Below are 24,285 nucleotides of genomic sequence, written 5' to 3'. Positions count from 1 at the left end.
CAGATGTCCTGGAGTGGGAGTGTCAAGACTTGAGAGAAGCCATGCCTAGAGCATTAGGACCTGCATATAAACCCCTGTGCCTCTTCAGACACACAAAGTAAGCCCAGTTTAGAGAACTCAGTAAAGCTGCTAGAGCCCATGGCTCACCCTCCTCGGTAAGTGCCATCTGCTGCAGAATCTTTGTATTTAAGGTCTTGTGTTGAGACTTGAGTGGGTAATGTGGCTTGGTGGTAGACAGCTTCCTAGCATGCGTGAAGCCCTGAGTTTGATTCCTCAGTACCACATCAACAGAAAAAGCCAGAAGTGGCATGATGGCTCAAGTGTTGGAGTGCTATCTGAACAAAAAGAAGTTCAGGGACAGTGCCCGGATCAAGCCCCAAGGCCAGCCAAAAAACTCGAAACGTAGGGGCTAGGAAGGTGGCTCTGTGGTAGAGTACTTGCCTTGTATGCCTGGGACAACATAACCAGAAAAGGCTGGAAGTGGCGCTGTGGCTCAGGTGGTAGAGCGCTGCCTTGAGCTGAAGAGCTGAGGGACAGCGCCCAGGCCCCGAGTTCAAGCCCCACGACTGACCAAAAAAAAAAGTCATGATCTAAGTTACCTAGGTTTTAACTATAGCCCAGGCTATCTTTGAACTTCGGACCTTCTGAGTATCTGATTATTTCAAATTGTGTGTTTTTTAAATTTGGGAGGCTGGTCCTGGTACTTGAACTCGGGGCTGGGCGCTGTCCCTGAACGTGTGTTCAAGGTGAGTGCTCTACCACTTGAGCCACAGCGCCACTTCTGGCTTTTTCTGTTTATGTGGTGCTGAGGAATCAAAACCAGGGCCTCATGCATGCAAGGCAAGCGCTCTACCACTGAGCCACCTTCCCAGCCCTTTGTAAGTTGTGTGTGCATGAGAAGTAGTGTGAATTTGGGGTCTGGCTCTTCCTAGGCAGGTGCTCTGCCATCTGAACCACCCTTAAAAATATTTGCAACACATTGCTATTAGATTTTTTTTTAGGGGGGGGCAGTTGTGGGGCTTGAACTCAGGGCCTGGCCGCTGTCCCTCAGCTCTTCAGTTTGAGGTGAGCGCTCTACCACTTGGGCCACAGCACCACTTCCGGTTTTCTGGTGGCTTATTGGAGATCAGAATCTCACGGTCTCTCCTGCCGGGGCTGGCTTTGAACCGCGATCCTCAGAGCTCAGCCTCCTGAGTAGCTGGGGGGCCGGGCGTGGGCCTCGGCCTCCCGGAGTTGGGGGCCGGGCGTGGGCCTGCCGGGGGCCGGGGGGCCGGGCGTGGGCCTGCCGGGGGCCGGGCGTGGGCCTGCCGGGGGCCTGCCGGGGGCCTCCCCGGGGGCCGGGGGGCCGGGCGTGGGCCTCAGGGCCACGGCGCTGCTGAGGTGATTTTTGTTCATGACCAAGCTTGCTTTCTTTTTTCAATGGAGAGCTTTATTTGCTGCGCTGGTGTGCGCTGCAGGGAGCCCGGGCCTGCGGCGGGCGCGGCCGGCTCTGCACCGCGGCGCCGCCTCCCCGGCCCCAGCGCACGCCGCAGTCCCCACACTCGGGTCCAGATACCCGGCTCGCAGCCGGCCTGGGCGCCCAAGAGCAATCCCATCTCATGCCTGCAGTCTAACGTTAGATTCTCAGCGTCACTGGGGAAGCAAAATCCCCAGACAGTAAACTAAGACGTACGGAGCTACAGCTCCGCAAGCCTGACGCCATGGGGGGGGGGGGGGGGGGAGACGCTGGACCCGCGCACATGCGCACTGCGCGAGGCGCCGGCGGGGCGCGCGCAATCCCAGTACAGCTCAACTGCCGCCCAACGGCTCGGCCGGGTCCGTCTGCGCGCGCAGGTCCCCCGCGTGGGCGGGGCGCACGGGGGGAGGGGACGGAGGCTGCGCGTGCGCAGAACGCGCGCGCGTAAAAGGCGGGAAAAGACCGAATGGAGCGTCAGGGAGTAAGCGGTGGTGTCGGCGTCCTTCACGTGGAGGGGCGGGCGGGCGAGCGAGCGGCCAAAGGAACGGCCGCGATCCTGGGCTTCCCCCGCCGCACCGAACCCGGCCCCTTCTTCCCTGCCGCCGAGGCCGCCGGGCGCGCGGTGTCGGCTGACTGACGGACGGCCGGGGCCGGGGCGGGGCGTGACCGGCTCCCACGCCGGGCGCGCGGCGGGGCGCGGCGGGGCGGGGCGGGGTAGCGGCGGCCCGGCCCGCCATGCGCCAGCCCGGCCCTGCCGCTTCTCCTCCCGCTGCGCCTCCATCCTCCCCCGGGACCCCGCAGGTCTCCCCATCCGGAGACCCCTATGTCGGGGGCTCCCCCCACCAGGGTCTCAGGGGCGGGGTCTCCCTCCCCCCCACCCCCCAAGCGGCCTCTCAAGCGTGGGCTGTGCTCGCAGGTGGACCCGGCCCACAGAGAAGACAGCGAATCGGAGCCACAGCCCATGGGGGACAGCAAGGAGCAGCCGCAGGGCGAGGACAGCCGCGAGGAGGAAGCTGGTGGCGGGTCAGCTAGGTGAGGAAGGACCTTCCAGCAGCTTCTGTCGGCGACGCTCTTCGGGGAGAGCTGTCAGGCGTGGTTTTGGGGTGTGGGGGAGAGGCCGGTTTCCCTCGGATACAGCAAAGAGCTAATAACCTACACAGGGTACACGCAGTACACTTCTTCCTTGTGTAGGTATCCATGGAGTTCGAATCAACGACCTTCCTCCATTCCACACCCCCCTCCTCGGCCTCCCCCTCCCCCGAAGCGGACCCCAAATCTACACATGTGCAGTCCTTGCTAACACATGGCCTATAGTATTTCCATAGACGCTCATCACCTCCTTCTCTAGACTTTCTTGGTTGACCCAATGACTTGCTGTAGAGACAGGTGCCTGTGGTTCACGCCTGTAATCCCAGCTGCTCAGGAGGCTGAGATCTGAGGATTCAGGTTTGAAGCCAGCCCTGGAAAAAAAGTCCATGAGATTTATCTCCCAATTAACGACCAAAAGGAAAACAAAAACAAAAAAGTGGCGTTCCAGCCTTGAGTGAAAAAGCTAAAGGACAATGCCCAAACCTTGAGTTCTTTTTTCTTTTTTCTTTGGTCATAGGGCTTGAACTTTGGGCTTGAGCACTGTCCCTCAGCTCTTCAGCTCAAGGCTAGTGCTCTACCACTTGAGCTACAGCCCCACTTCCAGTTTTCTGGTGGTTTGTTGGAGATTAGAGTTTCACAGACTTTCCTGCTCGGGCTGGCTTTGAACTGCGATCCTCAGATCTCAGCCTTCTGAGTAGCTAGATTACAGGCGTGAGCCACCAGTGCCTGGCTCCAGGCCTTGAGTTCTAATCAGTACACACACACAGATACCTGTTACAGTGCCAGTAGGTGGCGGAAAGGGTGACATGAAGAGCCCAGCCCCAGATGAAGAATTCTTGACACCCTCTTTCCCAGCTAAACCAATAAAAAGCTGGATGTAGTAGTTTTTGCCTGTCATCCTAGTTTATGTAGAAGAACATATATGCTAGTTTATAAAGAGGATCACAGTCCAGACTGGACTGGGTATAAAGATTAGAATATACTTGGAAAAAATTAGGAAAAAGAAAAAGGGGTTTGGGTGTGATTAAAGTGATTAGAGCAACTGCTAGCAAATGCAGTGCCCTGAGTTCAATCCCCAGTACCACAACAACAACAAAAACAGCCTTATACAGACTGTAGCTCCTACCTACAACCCTAGCTACTCAAGGCTGAGATCTGAGGATCACAGTTTGAAGCCAACCTAGGCAGACAAATCCTTGAGACTTCATCAATTAATCAGCAAGAAGAAAAAAAAAAACTGAGCTGCAAATTCCATCTAATCAGTAACTGACTAGAAGCGTGGCTCTGGTGGCAGAGTACCAGTTAATGGAACATGAGGACTTGGAGTTCAATCCCAGTATTGCATATACATACATACGTGCATACATATATACTATACATGTACACCCATATATATGTATACATATACACCTGTTTATATGGTAGTCCAATAAAATGTGAAATAGTATTATGTGAAAAAGACAAAAATGAAGATATCCATAGCCAGGTGCTAGTGGCTCATGCCTGTAATCCTAGCTATTCAGAATTGCAGTTCAAAGCTAGCCTGGGCAGGAAAGTCCCTGAGACCTTTATCTCCAATTAACCACCTCAAAACTGGAAGTGGAGCTGTGGCTCAAAGTGGTAGAGCACTAGCCTTGAGCAAAAAAGCTCAGGGATGGTGCCCAGGCCCTATGTTCAAGCCCCAGGACAGAAAAAAAAAAAAAAAAAAAAAAGACAATCATGCAGGGTGCTGGTGGCTCATGCCTGTCATCCTAACTATTCAAGAGGCTGAGATCTGAAAATCAGACAGCCTTGGCAGGAAAGTCTATGAGACTCTTATCTCCAATTAACCACCAAAATCTGGAAGTGCAGCTGTAGTTCAGGGAACTGCTAAGGGAGCTAAGGGACCTGCCCGGCTCACTCCTGTAATCCTAGCTACTTAGGAGGATGAGATCTGAGGATGGTGGTTCAAAGCCAGCCCAGGCAGTAAAGTCCATGAGATTTTTTTTTTTTTGGGGGGGTCCGGTCATGGGGCCTGAATGCTGGGCCTGGGCGCTGTCCCTCAGCTCTTCAGCTCAAGGCTAGCGCTCTACCACTTGAGCCACAGTGCCACTTCTGGCTTTTTTTTTCTTTTTGCTTATATGGTGCTGAGGAATCGAACCCAGGGCCTCATGCATGCAAGGCAAGCACTCTACCACTGAGCCACCTTCCCAGCCCCAAGTCCATGAGATTCTTATTTCCAGTTAACCATCAGAAAACTGTAAATGGAGTTGTGGCTTAAAGTGGTAGAGTGCTAACCTTGTGCAAAAAAGCTCGGGAACAGTGCTCAAGCCCCATGACTGACCACAAACACACACACAAATACAACATACCTTATTGCTTGAAATGTCAATGGCTATCTGAGCTGTTGGAAAATGGCACTTAAATACAGAAGATTCCCACAAACTAATTGGTAAAGGGGACCAAAAGCAATTCTTCCAGGCACAATAATGCAGACCTATTGTGATGTGCCTGGAGGATGTAAATGTGTCACCTGTAATTTCTACTTTATTATTTCAGATGTAAGAAGGAAAAAGTCTATAGTAATGATGCAATTCTGAGGTTTTAATTTTTTATTTTTCCTTCATCTCTTGAGACCAGGACTCAAACTCAGTACCTGCACCAGCGTTTGCTCATTGGCCAGTGCTATCTACCAACTGAGCCATGCCTCCTGCTCCTTTAATTTTTATTTATAAAAATTACAGGCTCATGCCTGTAATCCTAGATACTCAGGAGGCTGAGATCAGAGGAGTATAGTTCGAAGCCAGCCTGGGCAGGAAAGTCCATGAGACTCATCACCAGTGAACCACCTGAAAACCAAAGTGGCACTATGGCCAAGTGCTAGAGCATTAGACTTGAACTGAAGAGCTTGGACAGCGCTCAGGCCCAGAGTTCAAACCCCACAACTGACAAAAAAAAATTAATTTACTGTTATTGGTGCTATGAGATTGAACTTAGGGGCTTGTACATGTTTTTTTATTTTATTCTGATTCCAAATTTTTTCCTCCCATTGTTAGCCATCGAATTCAGGGTCCCATACTAAGTAGTGCTCTACCACTGAACTACATCCCCACCCCAGCCCCTATTCTGAATTATTTTTTCTAGTCCTGGAGCTTGAACTCAGGGCCTAAACTTCTTTTGCTCAAGGCTAGCCCTCTACCACTTGAGCCACAGTGCTACTTCCAGATTTTTGTGTTTATGTGGTACTGAGGAATCCAACCCAGGGTTTCATGCATGCTAGGTAAACACATTTACCACTAAGCCACATTCCCAGCCCTGAATTGTTTTGTTTTTAAGATGAGGGTCTCATGTAGCTCAAAGTGACGACGTGACCCAGGCTGGCCTCCAACTCCCAATACTCCTGACTTTGCCTCCCTAGTCTTGGGGTTACAGGCATGCACAACCACACGCAGCTGGTTCTGAATACTTTTGATCTATGGTTGTTTGATGTCAGCCGGTGGATATGAGGTCACCACATAGCTGTCAGAGGGTGCAATAAGCTCTAAGAAAAAGCTTGGGGTGGGCAGTTGAGATGGAGTCTCAGAATGTCTGTGCAGAGGGGGTACAAGCAAAGCATGTGAGTAGGGAGGACTCTTCTCCAGGAGGAAGGACAGTACTTGGAGCAGCATGATTTAGGAAAGAAATACAGTTGGACGGTGAATGATCTTTTAGCTGAGAGTTTAGAATAGCGAAATGACACCACATGGGTAAAACAATGGCTACCTCTGAGGCTGGCAGGCTGGCATTAATGCAGTTTTACTGGAACCAAGCCTTGCTTGTTCCCCACCTCTTGTCTGACTGCTTCTCACAGAGTTGGCAACAGAGACCACCTGGTCCTTTATATAAGTTGGTCCTCCTTTGGACTAAAGTATAACAGACTCCCTCTAGTGGTCATGTGGAGAACAGCCTGGAGGGACAAGGGAGGTCAGGAAGGATCTAGAGACAAGACGATGGGGTGTGCCCATAGTGGTTAGAAGGGGTCAAATTTGAATATATTTAAGAAGCCGAAGCTGAAAAATTGCTAATGGGGTCTGGAGACATGCTTCAAGTGGGAGTACTTGCCTAGCCAGTGCATAGTCTAAGCCCTAACCCTGGCTGCTCAGGAGACAGAAGGATCATGATTTGAAGCCAGCCAGGATAGGAAAGTTAGTAAGACTCTTTTTGTTGTTGTTGCTGCTGCTTGTGGGGCTTGAACTCTGGGCTTGTGGGGCTTGAACTCAGGGCCTGGGCACTGTCCCTGAGCTTTTGACCAGCTAGCGCCTTACCACTTTTTTTTTTTTTTTTTTTTTGGGGGTCCTGTCGTGGGGCCTGAACTTTGGGCCTGGGCGCTGTCCCTCAGCTCTTCAGCTCAAGGCGAGCGCTCTACCACTTGAGCCACAGCGCCACTTCTGGCTTTTTTCTTTTTGCTTATGTGGTGCTGAGGAATTGAACCCAGGGCCTCAGGCATGCAAGGCAAGCACTCTACCACTGAGCCACCTTCCCAGCCCACGCCTTACCACTTTTGACCCACAGTGCCACTTCAAGTTTTTTAGTGGTTCATTGGAGATAAGAGTCTCACAGGCTTTCCTGCTTGGGCTGGCTTTGAACCACGATCCTCAGATCTTAGTCTCCTGAGTAGCTAGGATTACAGGTGTGAGCCAATAGTGCCTAGCCTTAGTAAGACCCTTATCCTCAATCAATAAACAAAAATCCAGAACTGGAACTGTGACTCAAGTGGTAGAAAATTATCTGTGAGTAGAAAAGCTAAGGGATAGGACCCACGCCCTGGGTTCAAGCCCCAATATTGTGACACAAAAAAAAATAGCCCAAGTCCAAACTCTAGTCACATATACATATTTAATGTTGAATGCTGGGGTAAGAGGAAATTGGGGCATTAGAGATGATCAATTTTTTGTTAACTTTTTTTTGTGTGTGTGTCAGTCATGGGGCCTGAACTCTGGGCCTGGGCACTGTCCCTCAGCTCTTCAGCTCAAGACTAGTGCTCTACCACTGGATCCACAGCACCACTTCCAGCTTTTTCTGCTTATGTGGTGCTGAGGAATCAAACCCAGGGCCTCATGAATGCAAGGCAAGCACTCTACCACTGAGCTACCTTCCCAGCCCCTGGCTAGTTTTTGAATGTTTGTTCACCAAATATTAAAGGTCCACTTTGGCCAGACATAGTTTTGCCTGCTAGGAATCCAGCAGTGAGCAAATCATAATTTCTGCTCTTTTGGAACTTAAGTTCTTTCTTTCTTTCTTTCTTTCTTTCTTTCTTTCTTTCTTTCTTTCTTTCTTTCTTTCTTTCTTTTCTTTCTTTCTTTCTTTCTTTCTTTTGATTGTTTTTGCCAGTCCTGGGGCTTGAACTCAGGACCTGGGCATTGTCCCTGAGCTTCTTCGGCTCAAGGCTAACACTCTACCACTTGAGCCAAAGCACCACTTCCAGCTTTTTCTGTGTATGTGGTACTGAGGAATCGAACCCAGGGCTTCCTGCATGCTAGGCAAGCACTCTATCATCACTAAGCCACATTCTCAGTCACCAGTCTGCTTTGTCTCTCCCAGGGTGCATGTTCTAGAGATTTCATGTAAATGGAATCATGTGGTCCTTTGTATCCAGCTTCTTTCAGTGGGCCTATTTCCAAAGTTCTTCCATGCCATAGTATTTACCAGAACTTTATTTATTTATTTATTTGGTCTGTCGTGGGGCTTGAACTCTGGGCTTGGGCGCTATCCTTGCACTCTTCAGCTCAAGGCAAGCGCTCTACCCCTTGAGCTGCAGCACCACTTCTGGTTTTCTGGTGGTTTATTGGAGATAAGAGTCTCATGTACTTTCATGCCCGGGCTGGCTTTGAACCGTGATCCTGAGATCTCAGCCTCCTGAGTAGCTAGGATTACAGGCGTGAGCCACTGGCGCCCAGCTTAGAACTTTATTCTTTCTTACAGCCAAACAACATCCTGTCTTTTGAATCTATATTTATCCATTAGTACGTTGATGAACACTTTTGGGATGATGAATAATGTTGCTATGAACACCCATATGTAAGTTTTTACCAGGCACCAGCAGCTCATACTTGTCATCCTAGTTACTCAGGAGGCTGAGAGCCAGAGGATTGTGGTTCAAAGCCAGTTTGGGTTACAAAAAAATTTGGCAAGATTCCATTTCCAAACACAACCAAATGTGGTTGTGGTCATTCACATGACTGCCTGGCCCAAGTGAGAATTTCTGGAGCCAAACTCAGGAAGGGCTAGAGCTGTCATGGTGGGGGTCACTGTGCTGGCAGTGAATGAGAGCTGCTGAGAGAGAGAGAGCAGAGGTTGAGGACAGGACCCTGGGGCCTCCAGACAGAGAGTCAGCATCCCCTTGTCTCCCCCATTCATTGGCTGAAAAGCAAGCCACAGGTCAGAATGGATTCTAGGTGTGTGCTGTCCATCATAGATCAGAGAAAGGGGAGGAACAACTGATGTTTGTTTGATAATCTTACTGCGGCTGTGTGGCAAAGAGACTGACCATTGCTAATCATTAGAGTCTTCAAGACACTCCACAGGAACTTAAGGCATATGGGTGAAGATCAGTGTTTGGCCAGTTAACAGATGCTCAGCAGATACTCAGCAGCATGATTAAAGCGTTAGCACATTTCTGGAGAGGGAATAGAGATGGAAACAGGATCAGCCACTCAGAATCAAACCTCCCCCTCCTGGCTGCACTTGCACAACATCACCTTGCCCAAGAGCCAGAGATTCTGCTCTGCTTCTCCTGGAAGTTTGATTAGATCCTCTCCTCCTGGGCCTTCTGCCCCCATGGTCATAAGTGGCTGGCAGATTGTTTACTTGTTTATCTCTGTTAGAGGCCACGGAGGGAAGGAGGGAGGGCTGGCCCCAGCAGCGGGTAGCTTTGGCTCCCACGCCTGCCAATCACAGCTTTACCTGGAGAGAACAGATGGTCTCTTCACTTAGACCATTTTCTGGAGCCCTGCCAGCCTGGGTCCTGCTTGGGAAACTGTCCTAATCCTCGCAGCTAGGGACTTCATAGAAGGACACACAGAATGGATGAATGTGGACTGGTGTGTAATAGCCCACACCCCATGCTGTCCCCCCTGCCCCCTGCAGGTCAGACACACTAGGCACACGGTGTTGGGCTTCTTCCACATCAGGCCTCAGGCCAGGATTTGGCAACAGAACCTGGCCCAGGAGCTGGGGAAGCCAGTGGCGAGGATACCACACATTTTGTTTATTAAAGCTAATTGGTGAATGCAGGCCCAGGGAAGCCTATGAGTCATTACCATCCTGATTCATATGCAGCTGCTGAGCATTATGAAAAATGAAACAGGAAGGATGAAGCCCCCAGAGGAAAGGCTGGAAAAACATAAAGAAGCTCTCAGCAGACATCCCATGCAGGCTTTTGTCCCACCATGAGATATAAATTGATTGAATTCGAATGATTTTTCACCATTTGCAAAGCTGCCATTCTTGGAGCCTTAGGAAGCAAGGTCTCAGAGCCAGTGGCAGCTTGAACAGGTTGTGGACAATGATGATCTCATTGATTTGAATTTTGGGGTTCTAAAATTCTGGGGGGCGGGGGTGTCTTGGAGAGGTTGAGACAAAAGGGAAACTGCAAGGTGTGTGAGCAGGATTAACGGTACCAGCCTGGCAGTGGCTCGTTCATTTTGACATTCGGCAAACACTTATGCCTTTGGGGTACTAAGCAGCCTGGCTGAGCAGAATGCAGCCCCGCCCTCAGCCTGTGGGTACTGGGGGAGGGGGCTGAAGTGCAGAAACGGTGACCGCTTCCTGGCCAGTTGAGGAGGGGGCAGTTAGAAGCTAGACAGCTGCTTTGTTGTGAAGGAGACAGAAAGGGAACGTCACCCCAGCTGAAGGCTAATAAGTTAGGGATGTTGTGAAGGTGGCAGATTGCTGGAGACAGAAGGAGGACACAAGGCCAGGCTGAGGACATGGCTAAGGGGCCACACACTTGGCTAGCATGCGGGAGGCCCCGAGCTGGAATCTCAGCACCAATGAAATAAAACAGACCAGAAAGAGGATGTAGGTCTTGATCCTGGAAGGCCTTTTCTGCTTTGTGAAGATATTCACGCTTGATCCTGTGAGGGGTAGTTGTGGGGGCACATGCTTATGGTTCTGGTATTTTCTGGGCACTCAGGAGAATCTCAAGTTTGAGGCCAGCATGGGTTATATAGCAAGTTCAAGACTAGCTTGAGAATCTATCTTTACAAAAAGGGGGGCTGTTAGTATGGCTAAATGGTACAGCACTTGTATTTGCTGGACCTGGGTTCCATTCCTAGCCCCCTTTAAAATAGGTATATAACCAGAGTTAATGGCTCATGCTTATAATCCTAACTACTCAGGAGCCTGAGCCCGGAGGATCATGCTTCAAACATCCAGTTTAACATCTCCAGTTAACTACCAAAAAAAAAAAAAAAAAAGCTGGGTACTCACTTCAGCAGCACATATACTAAAACTGGAGCTATCCAGAGAAGATTAGAGAGGACTCTGCATGAAGGATGACACAAATTCTGAGGCATTCCTTTTTTTTTTTTTTCAGATCCAAAAAAAAAAAAAAGAAAAAAGAAAAATGGAGGTGTGGCTCAAAGTAGTGGAGTGCTAGCCTTGAACACAAAAGCTCAGGAACAGTGCCCAGGTCCTGAGTTCAAGCCCAGGATGGGCAAACACACAAAGATATGAACAGATGTACATGTAAATCTATAGAGATAGATATCACCCTATACTATAAAGATCCTTTGGAGAAAGGAGAGGCAGAGGGAATGAAGCTGGGGGGTATGGAGGGAAGAGGTGGGAGTTGGGCAGAGCCTTGATGAAGAGCAAGGGTGTCAGAGTATCCAGGATCAGGGCCCGGGATGTAAAAGGAAGACAGCAGAGGCCTGAGCAAGCCCTGAGGTCAGGTGTTGGGACTGGCAGGGGAGGGTGGTTAACAGTGTTGCTGATGAGCTAGTGTGCCACGCAGCTTTTTTTGTTGTTGTTGGTTGTGGGTCTTGAACTCTGGGCCTGGGCCCTGTCCCTCAGCTCTTCAGCTCAAGGTGAGCACTCTACCACTTGAGCCACAGCGCAACTTCTGGTTTTCTGATGGTTTATTGGAGATCAGAGTCTCACGTACCTTCCTGCCCGGGCTGGCTTTGAACTTGATCCTCAGCTCTCAGCCTCTTGAGTAGCTAGGATGACAGGCATGAGCCACCAATGTCCAGGTGCAGGAACTGTTTTATTTGAAAGCTTTCTTACCCACATGCTGAGATACAATCAGAGGTAGAATAGTTTTAGGATATGTAGATTTCTCTTTCTACAATCTTGGCTGTCATAGGGATGAGAGGAGGTGGCTGCGTGAGGGAGACCTCTGGTTGAATGGAGGTGTTTGTGTTTGTATGACAGAGATATTTGGTTGGTCAGTCTGCATTAGTTATGCTTATTTCAAAGAGCAAGTTGATATAAAACAACAGTGGACTCGGGTATCTGACAGATCTTGTTTATGTGGGTGTGTCCTGGGGCTTGAAGTCAGGGCCTGGGCATTATCCCTGAGCTTTTTTGTTTCTGGGTTTTATTTTTTTTGCTGGTCGTGGGCCTGATATCTGGGCCTAGGTGCTGTGCCTCGGCAATTCAGCTCAAGGCTAGTGCTCTACCACTTGAGCCACTGTGCCACTCCCAGCTTTTTCTGGTTATGTGGTACTGAGGAATCGAACCCAGGGCCTCATGCATGCAAGACAAGCACTCTACCACTAAGCCACCTTCCCAGCCCCATTTCCAGCTTTTTCTGCTTATGTGGTGCTGAGGAATTAGCCCAGGGCTTCATGCATGCAAGGCAAACACTCTACCACTGAGCCACATTCCCAGCCCCAGCCCTGAGCTTTTTTGGCTCAAGGCTAGCACTCTAGCACTTTCAGTTACAGCTCCACTTCCGGTTTTCTGGTGGTTTATTGGAGATAAGAGTCTCATAGACTTTCCTGCCGGGGCTGGCTTTGAACCTTGATCCTCAGATCTCAGTCTTCTGAGTAGCTAAGATTATAGGCGTGAGCCAATGGTGCCTGGCAGATCGCCGCTCTTCTTGGCAGCAGGTGGGGCGGAGGGGGGGGGGCCGGGGAAGTTCCAGGGAATGCAACCCAGGACCTTCTGCATTTCAAGTACACACTGACCAAGAAGGGGTCTCAGAGCATTGAGTGCGGACCTCTAAGCCATGCCCTTTTAGAAGTCAGGTTCCTACCCTTGTATCTCCAATTCCAGTACCAACCGCCAGGGGGTGCTGGAGGGGAAGTCAGGACCCTACTTCTCCTCTCTGGAATCCAGCATTGAAATCCTGAAGAAGAGAGCCCAGGAGCTTATTGAAAACATCAACGAGAGCAGGCAGAAGGACCTCGCACTCATGGCCAACTTCCGAGACAGCCTCAAGATTAAGGTGAAGGACTCCACCGAGTGGGAGGGGAGGTATTCCTTAAAGGGAAAGAAGCCAGGCACCAGTAGCTCATACCTGAAATCCCAGCTACTCAGGAGGCTGAGATCTAGAGGTTTGTGGTTTGAAGCCAGCCTAGCCAAAAAAGTACATGAGACTCCATTTCAATAAACCAGCAGAATGTTGGGCTGGAGGTGTGGTTCAGGTAGTAGCGGGCCAGCAGAGCAAACAAGAAATTGAGAGATCCTGAGTTCACACCTCAGCACAACCAAAAGCAAAAATAATTGAAATGTAGACAATTTTACTGTCAGTCAATGGAGTTCTTTGTACCATTTAATAACATACAGAAAAGAAATCCACTTAGAACAAATCTGGTGATCAAAAAGAGGTTTTTGACCTTCTAAGATCACTCATTCTTTGAAAGGTCTCAGATCTGACAGAGAAGTTAGAGGAGAGGATGTACCAGGCTTACAACCAACACAGCAAGATCATTCAGGAACGGCTCCAAGAATTTACCCAGAAAATTGAAAAGATTAGCCAATTGGAGACAGAGCTCAGAGAAGTCTGCCACACGGTGGAGACCATGTACAACGACCTGTGTGTCCAGCCTGAGGTAAGAGCCACTTTCTCATGGGGTGTGGCCTGGGTGTCTGAGACAGGGGACTTGGGATGGTTTACTGAGAGTAAATATAAACAGAAACCAAGGACTTTTTGTGTGTGTGTATGTGCCAGTCTTGAAGCTTGAACTCGGGGACTGGTGTTTCTTGCACACAGCTGGTACTCTATCCCTTAAGCCACAGCTCCACTTCCAGCTTTTTGGTGATTAACTGGTGATAAGAGTCTCATGGACTTTCTGCCCAGACTGGTTTTAAACTGCAATCCTCAGATCTCAGCCTCCTGAATAGTTAGGATTATAGCACTGAGGTTTGAATTTAGGGCCTCACATGTGCTAGGCAGATGCTCTACTACTTTAGCCATTCTCCTAGCCATTCTTATTTATTTTTTGGGTCTGGTCATGGGGCCTGAACTCTGGGCCTGGGCCCTGTCCCTCAGCTCCTCAGCTCAAGGCTAGCGCTCTACCACTTGAGCCACAATGCCACTTCCAGCTTTTTTCTTTTTGCTTATGTGGTGCTGAGGAATCGAATCCAGGGCCTCAGGCATGCAAGGCAAGCACTCTACCACTGAGCCACCTTCCCAGCCACCCGTTTTTATTTATTGAATAGGGTGTGGGTTGTAATCCTCCTGTTTATACTTTCCACATAGCTAGGATGACAGGTGTATGCCTTGAAGCCCAGCTCTACCTTATTTATTTATTTTTGTTACTTTTTGTTAGTCATGGGACTTGAATTTAGGATTCAGGAGCTGTCCCTTCTACCACTTGAGCCACAGCTCCACTTTTGGTTTCCTGGGGTTAATTGGACACAAGAGTTTCAACACTTTTCTTGCCTAGGCTGGCTTCAAATCATGATCCTCAGATTTCAGCAGCTAGGAGTAGCTAGGATGACAGGTGTGAGCTGCCAGTGCTTAGGCTTATTCTTTGTTACAGTATCTTTTGAACATTTTACCAGGGCTGACCACAAACTGACATCTTCACTATCTCTTCCTCCGGGTTTTTGTTTGTTTGGCAGTGTTGGGGATGGAACCCAGGGTCTCACGCATACTAAGCTTACGCCCTGTCACCGTGTCACTGAGAAGCACTAGTGAGCTCACCACCAGACCCAACCCTAGGGGCCACAGTCCCTGCAAAGCCCTCGCTGCCCCTGCCATCTGGTTTGGGGATCCCAGCATAGATGGTATGTTGAGCCAAAAAGCAAAACAGTTGTCATTTCTCCTCGTCTGTGGTCAGCTGAGCGGTGACAGAAGCACAGCATCCACCGTATCAGTCAGAAGAGACTGCTCCCGCTGCCCGCAGCCCTGAGGCCTGGGCAGTGCTTCACCCAGCTATGCCCATCCCCGCAGGGCAGAAGACGCCAGACAGGGGCCATGGCCCCCAGCGTGTTTGTCTGTCCTGTGGAACACCCGTGAAACTGCTGCCCAGTAGTGACAAGTAAATGTGTCCACATCTTGTGGTCAGATGCACAAGCTCTTTATTTTTCTTTCTTTCGTCCTGCCCCAGAAACCAGCATGAACAAGGCCTGGCTGGGGAGGGAAGGTGGCGGGTGGCGCCACCTAGGGGCCTGCTGGGGCCAGGTCTCCCAGGAGTACCTCCAGTGTACTTCCCCTCTCCCTGCTCCCCAGCCAAGCTGGAGGGTGAAATCAGCTCATTGCCTTACAAATGGATCCAGAAACAGAATCTTGTCTTCTTTTGAAGAGGCATAGACGAATGCCTTTCCATTGTTAATTTCCATATTTAAAAATAGTGAGCCAGGCACTGGTGGCTCACCATGTCATCCTAACTACTCAGGAGGCTGAGCTCTGAGGATTGTGGTTCAAAGCCAGCCTGGGCAGGAAAGTCCATGAGACTCTTTATCTCCAATAAAACACCAGAAAACTGGAAGTGGTGCTGTGGCTCAAGTGGTAGAGCACTTACTTTGAGCTGAAGAGCTGAGGGACAGCACCCAGGCCCAGAGTTCAAGCCCCCATGACCAGGGGAGGGTGATGTATACATATATATATACCGTTCTCTCCCTTCTCACCATACAATCAGGTCCATCTGCCATATTCCTAATTAAACTTAGAGCACAGGGGGCCCAGGCTCCCGCCAGGGTCTCTTCAGGAAGGGGCTTTGGAACATCCAGGCACTCTGAAGTGAATTTACTTGCCAGCCGTGAATGCCTGAATTCCCGTGATCGCTCTGCCGAGGATGAGCGCGTGGATATCGTGTGTACCTGCATGAGATTAGGAAGCCAGGTGAGAGTCCGTGCCGTGCAGAGCTCTCACTTGGCTTTTTCCCTCACCGCTGGTGCTTTTCCATTTGAGCCCCAGCTCTACTTGCAGGTTTTTGCTGGTTAATTCCTGCCTGGGCTAGTTGTGAGCCTTGATCCTCAGCTCTCAGCCTCCTGTCTAGGATTACAGGTGTGAGCCTGGTTTGGAGTCTTCACAGTTCATAACTGCCTACTAAGTCAGCCTTCAAGGGCTGTGTAGGGCTGTGTGTGGCTCTAGTGGTAGAGCACGTGCCTCACAGAGGGAGGCCCTCAGTTCCATCCTGAGTACCACACCAAATAAATACAGAACTAAGTAAAGTTAGTCTTCCTGTTCCTTAGGCTGTCACTTTAGAAGAACAGACCAACAAAGATGGCCTCTACTGAGGGCTGAGGGAAAGTCACATCTTAGTGAGGGCTGCCAGGAGGAACCTGGTAGATCACCATTCGGGCCATGCTAGGATTTTTTTTTTTTGGTTGGTCTCGGGGCTTGAACTCGGGGCCTGGGCGCTGTCCCTCAGCTTTTCAGTTCAAGGTGAGTGCTCTACCACTTGAGCCACAGCACCACTTCCAGTTTTCTGGTGGTTCACCAGAGACCGGAGATAAGAGTCTCAGACTTTCCTGCCCAGGTTGGCTTTGAACCATGATCCTCACATCTCAGCCTTCTGAGTAGCTAGGATGACAGGCATGAGCCACCAGAGCCCAGTGAGAAGATTCTTTTTACAGTTCTGTAACACAACTTGGAAAACCCAAACAGTCACGTTGTTTGCACTATACCCCAGATTGCAACTGGTCTCCCCCTGCCCTCGGTCCTGCTACAGCGACCCTAGCTCACCTGGCCACACCTGTAGATGATTAAACGTTTGCTTCCCAACCCTGGGACCCTGCCTTCCACAGAGATGTGAGATCACACACCTGCAGATGCTATGGTACCTTTGCTTTTCCCCTTGGCACCCCTGGACCCAAGCTCCCCATCACTCGAGCCATGCCCCCTGCCCTCATGATGGCTTTGCTTGTTTTTTAAACTACCTGAGGGCTAGGAGAGCAAACAGTCCACAAACCATGATTGCTGACTCCCCATCCTGAAGCAATCCATCCCAGAGCCACCCTAGTGTTTCCACCTGTTCCCCTACTTCCGGGAAATAGGCCTCCCCTTAGTCACACAGCTCCCTCTACTTCCCAAGCCCTCCTCTGCCCAGCCCTCTAGCCATCCTCACCACCATTCTCCCACACACCCCTCTCAGTATCTCTGGCATGCTCCACCTAGTGGCCTAACAGAAACAAGATAGGGCTGTGGGGCCCTTGTCATTGAGCCTCATAGAAAGACATCCCCTGTCTGTGCTTGGTCTGTCTAGAAGCCTCTGTCAGCGGAGCTACTATCTCCCTCTATCTGCATGGCTCACACCAGATTGACTTTTTCTTTCCAGCCCCTCTTCCCTCACTGGAGATTGAATTTAAGGCCTCTGGCATGCTCGCCACCAGTGTTCTTTCACTTGAGCCACGCCTCCAGTCCTTTATATTTTTATTTTTCAGATAGAATTTAGTGCTTTTGCTTGGATCTTCATTCTTCTACCACTGCCTCCCAAGTAATAGAAATTACAGGCATGTTTGTAACCATACCTGGCCTTTTCTTTCTTTTTTCTTTTTTTTTGGTTGGTTGTGGGGCTTGAACTCTGGGCCTGGGCGCTGTCCCTCAGCTCTTCAGCTCAAGGCTGGCCCTCTACCACTGAGCCACAGCACCACTTCTGGCTTTTTCTGCTTATATGGTGCTGAGGAATCAAACCCAGGGCCTCATGCATACAAGGCAAGTACTCTACCACTGAGCCACTTTCCCAGCTCCACCTGGCCTTTTCTTTCTTTTTTTTAGACAGTTGTGGGGCTTGAACTATGGGCCTAAGAGCTCTTCAGCTCAAGGTGAGCGCTCTTACTACTTGAGCCACAGCACCACTTCCAGTTTTCTGGTGGTTAATTGGACATAAGAGTCTCACAGACTTTCCTGCCCAGGTTGGCTTTGAACCACGATCCTCAGATCTCATCCTCCTGAGTAGCTAGGATTACAGGCATGATGCCACTGGTACCAGGACTTTCTTTCCTAAGGATCTTTTTCCACATCTGTCTTCCCCCAAGCCAGTTAGGACCTCGGTGTGAATCAGCATCAGCTGCGAGGTGTAAATGCCACAGTCTGCAAGTGTTTTTCCTTCTCTGCACATGAACTGGAATGGTGACTCTCATGCTGGTCCACAGCAGCGGTCCCTCAGTCTCAGGGAGGGGCAGAGAGAGAGGGCTGGGGGCACCATGAGTCTCATTGGAACCCTTCACTCCTACAGGCCCTGTGAGTGACTTGCCCTAGGCCGCACCATCACTAGGTGACCACAGAAGTAGCTCTGTACATGTCCCCAGCCCTGCCTGCTGTCCTCTTCCCACCCCCAGCCCACGTTGTGGCCCCTACCTTCATAGGTGTTCACAGCCTCCAAGTTCATGGCGTGTCGGATCACGTGATACTCATCACAAATCCCATTCCCCCCCAGTATGTCTCGGGCCTGGCGGGCGATGTCCAGGGCCTTCCCACAGTTATTCCTCTTGAGCAGGGAGATCATTTCCGGGGTGGCCCTGCAGGTAACATATATGTAACAAACACTGTTCTCTCTGGCTTGAGCAGACCCAGTGAGAGAGAGGTTCCCAATGAGAGCCCATTAAGTAGGAGAAGCGTGGGTCCCCGGGTGGGCCAGCAGCTGGGAAGGAGCTCCAAGGAGGGCCAGGGGGCACTCCTGACAGCCCCTCCCCCACGTGGCCCCTACTTGTTTTGGTCTTTCAAGCGGCCAAGCTGCAGGCAGGCATGGAGGCCCAGCGTGATCTCAGTGAGCATGTCCGCCAGCTTCTTCTGCACCAGCTGGTTCCTGGCCAAGGGGACGCCAAACTGCATCCTGGATGGGCGAGGTCGGGTGAAGTCTGGAAGGCGGCCCTCTCCTCTGTTCCCAGGCTGCCCCTCAGTTCACACCAGCCCGTGGCTCACCCAGCCCTCAGCGCTCAGGACCACTTCACGGAACAGGGCGCTTAAGTCGGGTGATGGGGACTGGAGAATCATTGGGATACAGGTAGGGTACCCCAGAACCCTACCCCCAGAAGCACCTGCAGAAGCCCACACACACCTATCTAGGGTGTACTGGCGGGCAGTGTGCAAACAGAACTCTGCAGCTCCCAGCACACCCCATGTGATACCAAATCGAGCGCTGTTGAGGCAGCCGAATGGTCCCTGCAGGGTGGATAGGAGACAGGGTGAGGCCCTGCAGAACTCCGATGCAGGAGACACCTCCTCCCTCCCACACACCCCACACAAGGGGACCTGGCCATCTAAATCACACACAGCCTGTGCAGAACCTCAGGATGATGGACCTCACCCGCCTGCTGGCTTTGGAGAGACAGTGTGTGTGTGTGTGTGTGTGTGTGTGTGTGTGTGTGTGACAGTGTGTGTGTGTGTGTGTGTGACAGTGTGTGTGTGTGTGTGTGTGTGTGTGTGTGTGTGTGTGCACGCACGCTGGGGCTTGAACTCAGAGCCTGGGTTCTATCCCTTAGCTCATTTGCTCAAGGCTAGTACTCTACCACTTGAGCCACAGCTTTGCTTTTGGCTTTTTGGTGGTTCATTGAGATAAATGTCTCATGAACTTTCCTGCCTGGGCTAGCTTCGAATTGTGGTCCTCAGATCTCAGCCTCCTGAGTAGTTAGGTTTTATAGGTGTGGGCCACTGTCACTGGTTTTGCACATGGTTCTATCCAGCCCAGACCCTGGGCCTGGTACTTAGGTTCAAGAGGTTGAGCTGAGCTTCAGCGGCTCTACTATGTGCTGGGCCAGAAGCTCAGGGGTCTCATCCATGTGGTCCCTGCCTGAGGAAAGTGAACCAGCAGGTGACCCAACACCAGAGCCCACAGTGCAGGCCACTCACTGCCAGGCCGGACACATTGGGCAGCACGTTTTCCTCGGGCACCTCCACGCCATCCATGATGATCATCCCAGTGGCCGAGGCCCGCAGGGAGAACTTGCCCTCGATCTTGGGGGCTGCCAGACCACGCATGCCCTTCTCCAGCAGAAAGCCCCGGATGCGGTCATCATCACAACGAGCCCATACTATGAACAGGTCAGCCACAGGTGCATTGGTGATCCTGGGGGGCAGGAAGGTCAGTGAGGAGTCTGGCTGCTGTCCCTCGCTCCCGACCACCCCTAGCCCAGGCCCCTCACCATGTCTTTGTCCCATTGAGGGTATAGCTTTTGCTCGATGGGTTATGGCGAGCTCTGGTCTCCATGCCGCCGGGGTCACTCCCATGGTTGGGTTCTGTGAGACCAAAGCAGCCTAGAATCTCCCCCTTGGCTGCAGGCAAAAGAGAGGGCCATGAGGCTGCCATGCCCCCACTCATCCCCCTAAAACAGATCAGCTTCTCTACTGAGCCAGACCTGCCTTCAGATTACTTAGGAGATGGAGGACAGGTCCCCAGGCCCCCAGGAAAGGGGCCCAGGAAGTCAGGAAGGAGTTGTAGTTGTGTCTTGTGCACAAAAGTTAGAAGGAGGAAGGTTTGAGGAGGCACTGGAGGCCTGACTCAAAGGGTAAAGCACCTGTCTCGCAAACACAATGTCCTGAGTTCAAACTGCAGTCCTGCCAAAAGAGTGATCAGGGATGTCACAGAAAGGTCAGCAGTGACCTGGTCACATGGGGCCTCCTGGATCCCATTAGGAAGTTAAGACTTTACACTTTGGACTGGGATGTGAAGCACAGAGCTCAGAGCAAATCAGGTGGAAGATGATGGTTGGGAGAGGGGAGGAGGAAGGGGAGGCAGGCCAAAGCTGGTCCAACTGGACCTTAGAGCATGGCAGGGGCCCAGGTGGCCACTGGGGAAATAGGGAAAGAAGGTAGGCTCAGGGGATAGCCTTATGACAATAGTGTGTGTGTGTGTGTGTGTGTGTGTGTGTGTACCCCACAAGCAGAGGCCAGAGGCTCACCCAGCCGGGGCAGGTATTTTTGTCGCTGCTCCTCACTGCCATAGACGTAGATGGGGTGCATGACGAGGGAGGACTGGACACTCATCATGGACCTGTAGCCGCTGTCCACCCGCTCTAGCTCTCGGGTCAGGAGCCCATAGGCTACCGATGAGACCCCTGCACAGCCATAGCCTAAGAATAGTAGGGGAAAGGCAGGTAGGACAACACAGGGTCAAAGTCCAACCCAGCTGGGACCCGGATCTTCCAGGGAGGGGCACTTAAGGAGACAGGCACGGAACTGGCCCTGGCTGCTGGGAGGTTTCTGGAGCTCATTCCCAAAGGCACCGGTTTACAGATTGGAAAGCAAAGGGGCGTGGCTCCTCTGGAAGAGCATTTACCCAGCATGCTCTTGGGTTCAGGCCCCACTCCCACCAAACAACAAGAAAATTCCAGGGGACTCAGAATGGAAGGGGCCTTTCCCCACACAGTACAGTCTGCAGAGAGTGGAGAGAAACGCGTCCCTACCTTTGATGGTGGGTCCCAGCACGCCCAGCTCCCCCATCTCAGAGACAATCTCTCGATGAAAAACTGCCAAGGGACAGAGAGAGATGCCAGAGCTCAGCTCTGGGCCCGGGAAGCCCAAGGCCCAGGAACAGCGGGACCCCAAGGCTAGAGCGGACGCAGCTGTCGGGCAATGGCAGAGGGGCGCGGCCCCAGGCGCCCGCCCTCCGGGCCTGGGCACCTTCATTGCGGTTGGCCAGCAGGATTCGAGGCATGAGCTGCTCCTGGCAGTAGTTGCGGAAGGTGTCCCGGATGAGGATCTCATCTGCTGTCAGCTGCTCCTCCAGCACCAGCGGATCCCGCCAGTCGAACTGGGGGCCAGAAGCTGGGCCGGGGACGGAGGACTCGCTCAGCCCTAGCCGGCCCGCGCACCGCCGCGCCCTCCCCCCGACCGGAGCTCCCCTCCCCCATCTCGCTCCATAAGCGAACGCGCAGGTCGAGAACAGATGGGACAGACGACCCCCCTCAGGCCCCGCGGGGACAGACCCCCCCACCGCCCGGCCCCGCCCCCGGCCAGGCCCCGGCCCCGCCCCCGGCCCGGCCCGGCCCCGCCGCCCGGCCCCGCCGCCCGGCCCCGCCGCCCGGCCCCGCCGCCCGGCCCCGCCGCCCGGCCTCCCCCGTCCCGCCCGGCCTCCCCCGTCCCTCCCGGCCTCCCCCGTCCCTCCCGGCCTCCCCCGTCCCGCACGGCCTCCCTCCCCCGTCCCGCACGGCCTCCCTCCCCCGTCCCGCACGGCCTCCCTCCCCCGTCCCGCACGGCCTCCCTCCCCCGTCCCGCCCGGCCTCCCCCGTCCCGCACGGCCTCCCCCGTCCCGCACGGCCTCCCCCGTCCCGCACGGGGTCCGGCGGGGATCCTTACATTTGGCCGCTTGGCTCTGGCTCTTCCCGCCCTTCTCTGCAAACGCACACAGGAAAGTCACCCCTGGAAAGTGCCCGACCCCCAGCGGCTCCCCACTCCACCGCAACCAAGGTCCCGCACTGACCGGTGGGCGCCGGCGCCGAGCCCCATGCGCGCAGGACGCGGAGGCCGGGCCGGCGGCTCAGCAGCCGCGCGGAGATCCTGCTCAGGGCCATGCCGTCAGCGGGCGACACAACCGCCGGCGACCTAAAGCAGCGGGGTGTCGGGATCCCGGGGCTCCCAGCCGGCGCCGGGCCCCACCGCGCTCTCTTACCTGCCTCAGGCGCGGCGGAGAACGGCTCAAGCTTGGGACACAGCCGGAGGGGGGCGGGACGGAGGCAACATGGGGCTTCTCATTGGTTCTTTCCAGGACCCGCTCCTCTCTGGTCCCGCCATTTAAAGGGGCTACGGAGTCCCCGTCGGCGGAGGTCGCAGGCGTAGGCCTAAGTACCTTAGCTCCTTTAAGAAGCAAACCAGGAAAGGGGCGGAATGCGAATGCGCCGATCTGATTGGTCAGCTGCATCCCTGCTCTGATTGGTGCTGGCGGGGGCCGGACCCGCTTTTAATCAACCAGTTGGTGGGGGAGTGTGCTGAAGGATCTCAACGTTAAGTGAGAAAGCTTGAGGCACAGGAAAGGAGAGTCCTGGAACCCAGCAGGCCAGACCTTTAAGGTCTCCTTTTAAGTGGAGTACTGGTGGAGGGAAAGGTGGGCTGCCAGTGGGAGTTCCCAGCCCAACCTGTCTGCCAGTCTGTCCCAGAGAACAGGAGTTAACTCGTGTGTGTGTGTGTGTGTGTGTGTGTGTGTGTGTGTGTGTGTGTGTGTATCTCCAACTTGCTGGATTTTGCCTAAGTGGTTATGATTCTTCTTCTTCTTCTTCTCCTCCTTCTTCTTCTTCTTCTTCTTCTTCTTCTTCTTCTTCTTCTTCTTCTTCTTCTTCTTCTTCTTCTTCTTCTTCTTCTTCTTCTTTCTTCTTCTCCTTCTCCTTCCTCCTCCTCCTCTTCCTCCTCCCCCCCCCTTTTCTTCATTGGTCCAGGGGTCACGGGGCTTGAACTCAGGGCCTGGGTGTTGGCCCTGAGCTCTTCAGCTCAAGGCAAGCGCTCTACCACTTTGAGCCACAGCACTACTTCCAGTTTTCTGTCTGGTGGTAAGAATCTGTCAGGAGATAAGAATATCATGGACTTTCCTGCCCAGTTAGCCTCAAACTTCAATCCTCATATCTCTGCCTTCTTAGTCGCTAGGATTGAAGGCATGAACCACTTGGCACCCAGTCCAAAATTGCTAGTTTTTGTGGGTTTTTTTGCTTAGTCGTGGGGCTTGAACTCAGGGCTTGTGCGCAATCACTGAGCTTTTTCACTCAAGGTTAGTGCCAGTGCCACTCAGTATGACTTTTTATCTCCACTTAACTACCAAAAAAGTTGGAAATGACTCACAGTGGTAGAGCACTAACTAGCCTTGACTACAAAAGCTTAGGGACAGTATCCAGGCCCTGAATTTAAGTCCCAGGATCAGTGTACAAACACACACACATACACACACACGTGCAGGCACACATACAAAACCAGCCAAGGCAAGAATGTCCATGAGTCTCTTGTCTGCAACTAACCTGGAAATGGAATCATGGCTCAAATGGAGGAGCACTAGCCTTGAGCACAAGCTGTAGACGCTGAGCTTAAGCCCCAGGACCAACATGAAAGCAAATAAGCAAACAAACAAAACAAAAAACCCTTAAGGAAAAAAAAAAAAGAGAAAAGACTGAGGTCATGGGTCTGTCTAGAATGCTCAAGGAGATATTCTAGTACTGTCAAAAAAAAATAATCCAGGGGCTGGGAAGGTGGCTCAGTGGTAGAGTGCTTGCCTTGCATGCATGAGGCCCTGAGTTTAATTCCTCAACACCACATAAGCAGAAAAAGCTGGAAATGGCTCTGTGGCTCAAGTGGTAGAGTGTTGGCCTTGAGCTAAAGACCTCAGGGATAGTGCCCAGGCCAAGAGTTCAGGTTCCATAACTGACAAAAAAAAATAAAATCCAGGACAGATGCCGGTGTGTCACAC

At 52.2% G+C, this 24,285-nt stretch overlaps 2 protein-coding genes and 1 non-coding gene across 6 annotated transcripts; 2 read left to right on the top strand and 1 right to left on the bottom strand.

Annotated features, from left to right (window-relative positions):
• The first annotated feature begins 1,866 nt into the window (after positions 1-1,866).
• Positions 1,867-15,032, top strand: LOC138808790 (synaptonemal complex central element protein 2-like). 3 transcript variants are annotated; one of them, XM_069994992.1, is made up of 5 exons: positions 1,867-1,937; positions 2,373-2,488; positions 12,785-12,956; positions 13,375-13,563; positions 14,797-15,032. In XM_069994992.1, the coding sequence occupies exons 1-5, from the start codon at positions 1,923-1,925 to the stop codon at positions 14,866-14,868; spliced, it is 564 nt and encodes a 187-aa protein (XP_069851093.1). In that variant the 5' UTR covers positions 1,867-1,922; the 3' UTR covers positions 14,869-15,032. The 3 variants fall into 3 exon arrangements, with proteins under 3 accessions (XP_069851093.1, XP_069851091.1, XP_069851092.1); XM_069994990.1 differs by lacking the exon at positions 1,867-1,937 and adding an exon at positions 2,153-2,257; XM_069994991.1 differs by lacking the exons at positions 1,867-1,937; positions 14,797-15,032 and adding exons at positions 2,153-2,257; positions 14,579-14,788.
• On the top strand, positions 10,986-11,090 carry LOC138808827 (U6 spliceosomal RNA). Its single transcript, XR_011366625.1, has one exon. It is a non-coding gene; the product is annotated as a U6 spliceosomal RNA (small nuclear RNA).
• LOC138808789 (glutaryl-CoA dehydrogenase, mitochondrial) lies at positions 15,015-22,528 on the bottom strand. 2 transcript variants are annotated; one of them, XM_069994988.1, is made up of 11 exons: positions 22,321-22,528; positions 22,197-22,232; positions 21,522-21,665; positions 21,305-21,367; positions 20,801-20,971; positions 20,045-20,174; positions 19,752-19,968; positions 18,961-19,064; positions 18,610-18,735; positions 18,261-18,421; positions 15,015-15,778 (listed from the first exon to the last, which is right to left on the bottom strand). In XM_069994988.1, exons 1-11 carry the CDS (start codon positions 22,409-22,411, stop codon positions 15,705-15,707), a joined length of 1,317 nt encoding a protein of 438 aa, XP_069851089.1. In that variant the 5' UTR covers positions 22,412-22,528; the 3' UTR covers positions 15,015-15,704. The 2 variants fall into 2 exon arrangements, with proteins under 2 accessions (XP_069851089.1, XP_069851090.1); XM_069994989.1 differs by lacking the exon at positions 22,197-22,232.
• Between the last annotated feature and the right edge of the window lie 1,757 nt (positions 22,529-24,285).

This window comes from Dipodomys merriami, unplaced genomic scaffold, assembly GCF_024711535.1.
Source record: "Dipodomys merriami isolate MVZ:Mamm:240054 unplaced genomic scaffold, mDipMer1.0.p SCAF_477, whole genome shotgun sequence".
In the NCBI taxonomy this organism is placed as follows: Eukaryota; Metazoa; Chordata; class Mammalia; order Rodentia; family Heteromyidae; genus Dipodomys; species Dipodomys merriami.
The sequence above is the reverse complement of the archived record's forward strand: the minus strand, read 5'-3'. Positions and strand labels throughout refer to the sequence as shown.

Bases quoted from the DNA above. Each gene is read 5' to 3' on its own strand.
- LOC138808790 (XM_069994990.1), top strand. From the start codon at position 2,192: ATGCGCCAGCCCGGCCCTGCCGCTTCTCCTCCCGCTGCGCCTCCATCC. The intron at 2,258-2,372 runs GTCTCCCCATCC...CTGTGCTCGCAG, and splicing joins CCTCCCCCGGGACCCCGCAG to GTGGACCCGGCCCACAGAGA. The intron at 12,957-13,374 runs GTGAAGGACTCC...ATTCTTTGAAAG, and splicing joins GAGACAGCCTCAAGATTAAG to GTCTCAGATCTGACAGAGAA.
- LOC138808789 (XM_069994988.1), bottom strand. From the start codon at position 22,411: ATGGCCCTGAGCAGGATCTCCGCGCGGCTGCTGAGCCGCCGGCCCGGC. The intron at 19,065-19,751 runs GTGAGTGGCCTG...TCCACCCTGCAG, and splicing joins CCAATGTGTCCGGCCTGGCA to GGACCATTCGGCTGCCTCAA. The intron at 18,736-18,960 runs GTGTGTGTGGGC...TCGCCCATCCAG, and splicing joins CGCCAGTACACCCTAGATAG to GATGCAGTTTGGCGTCCCCT.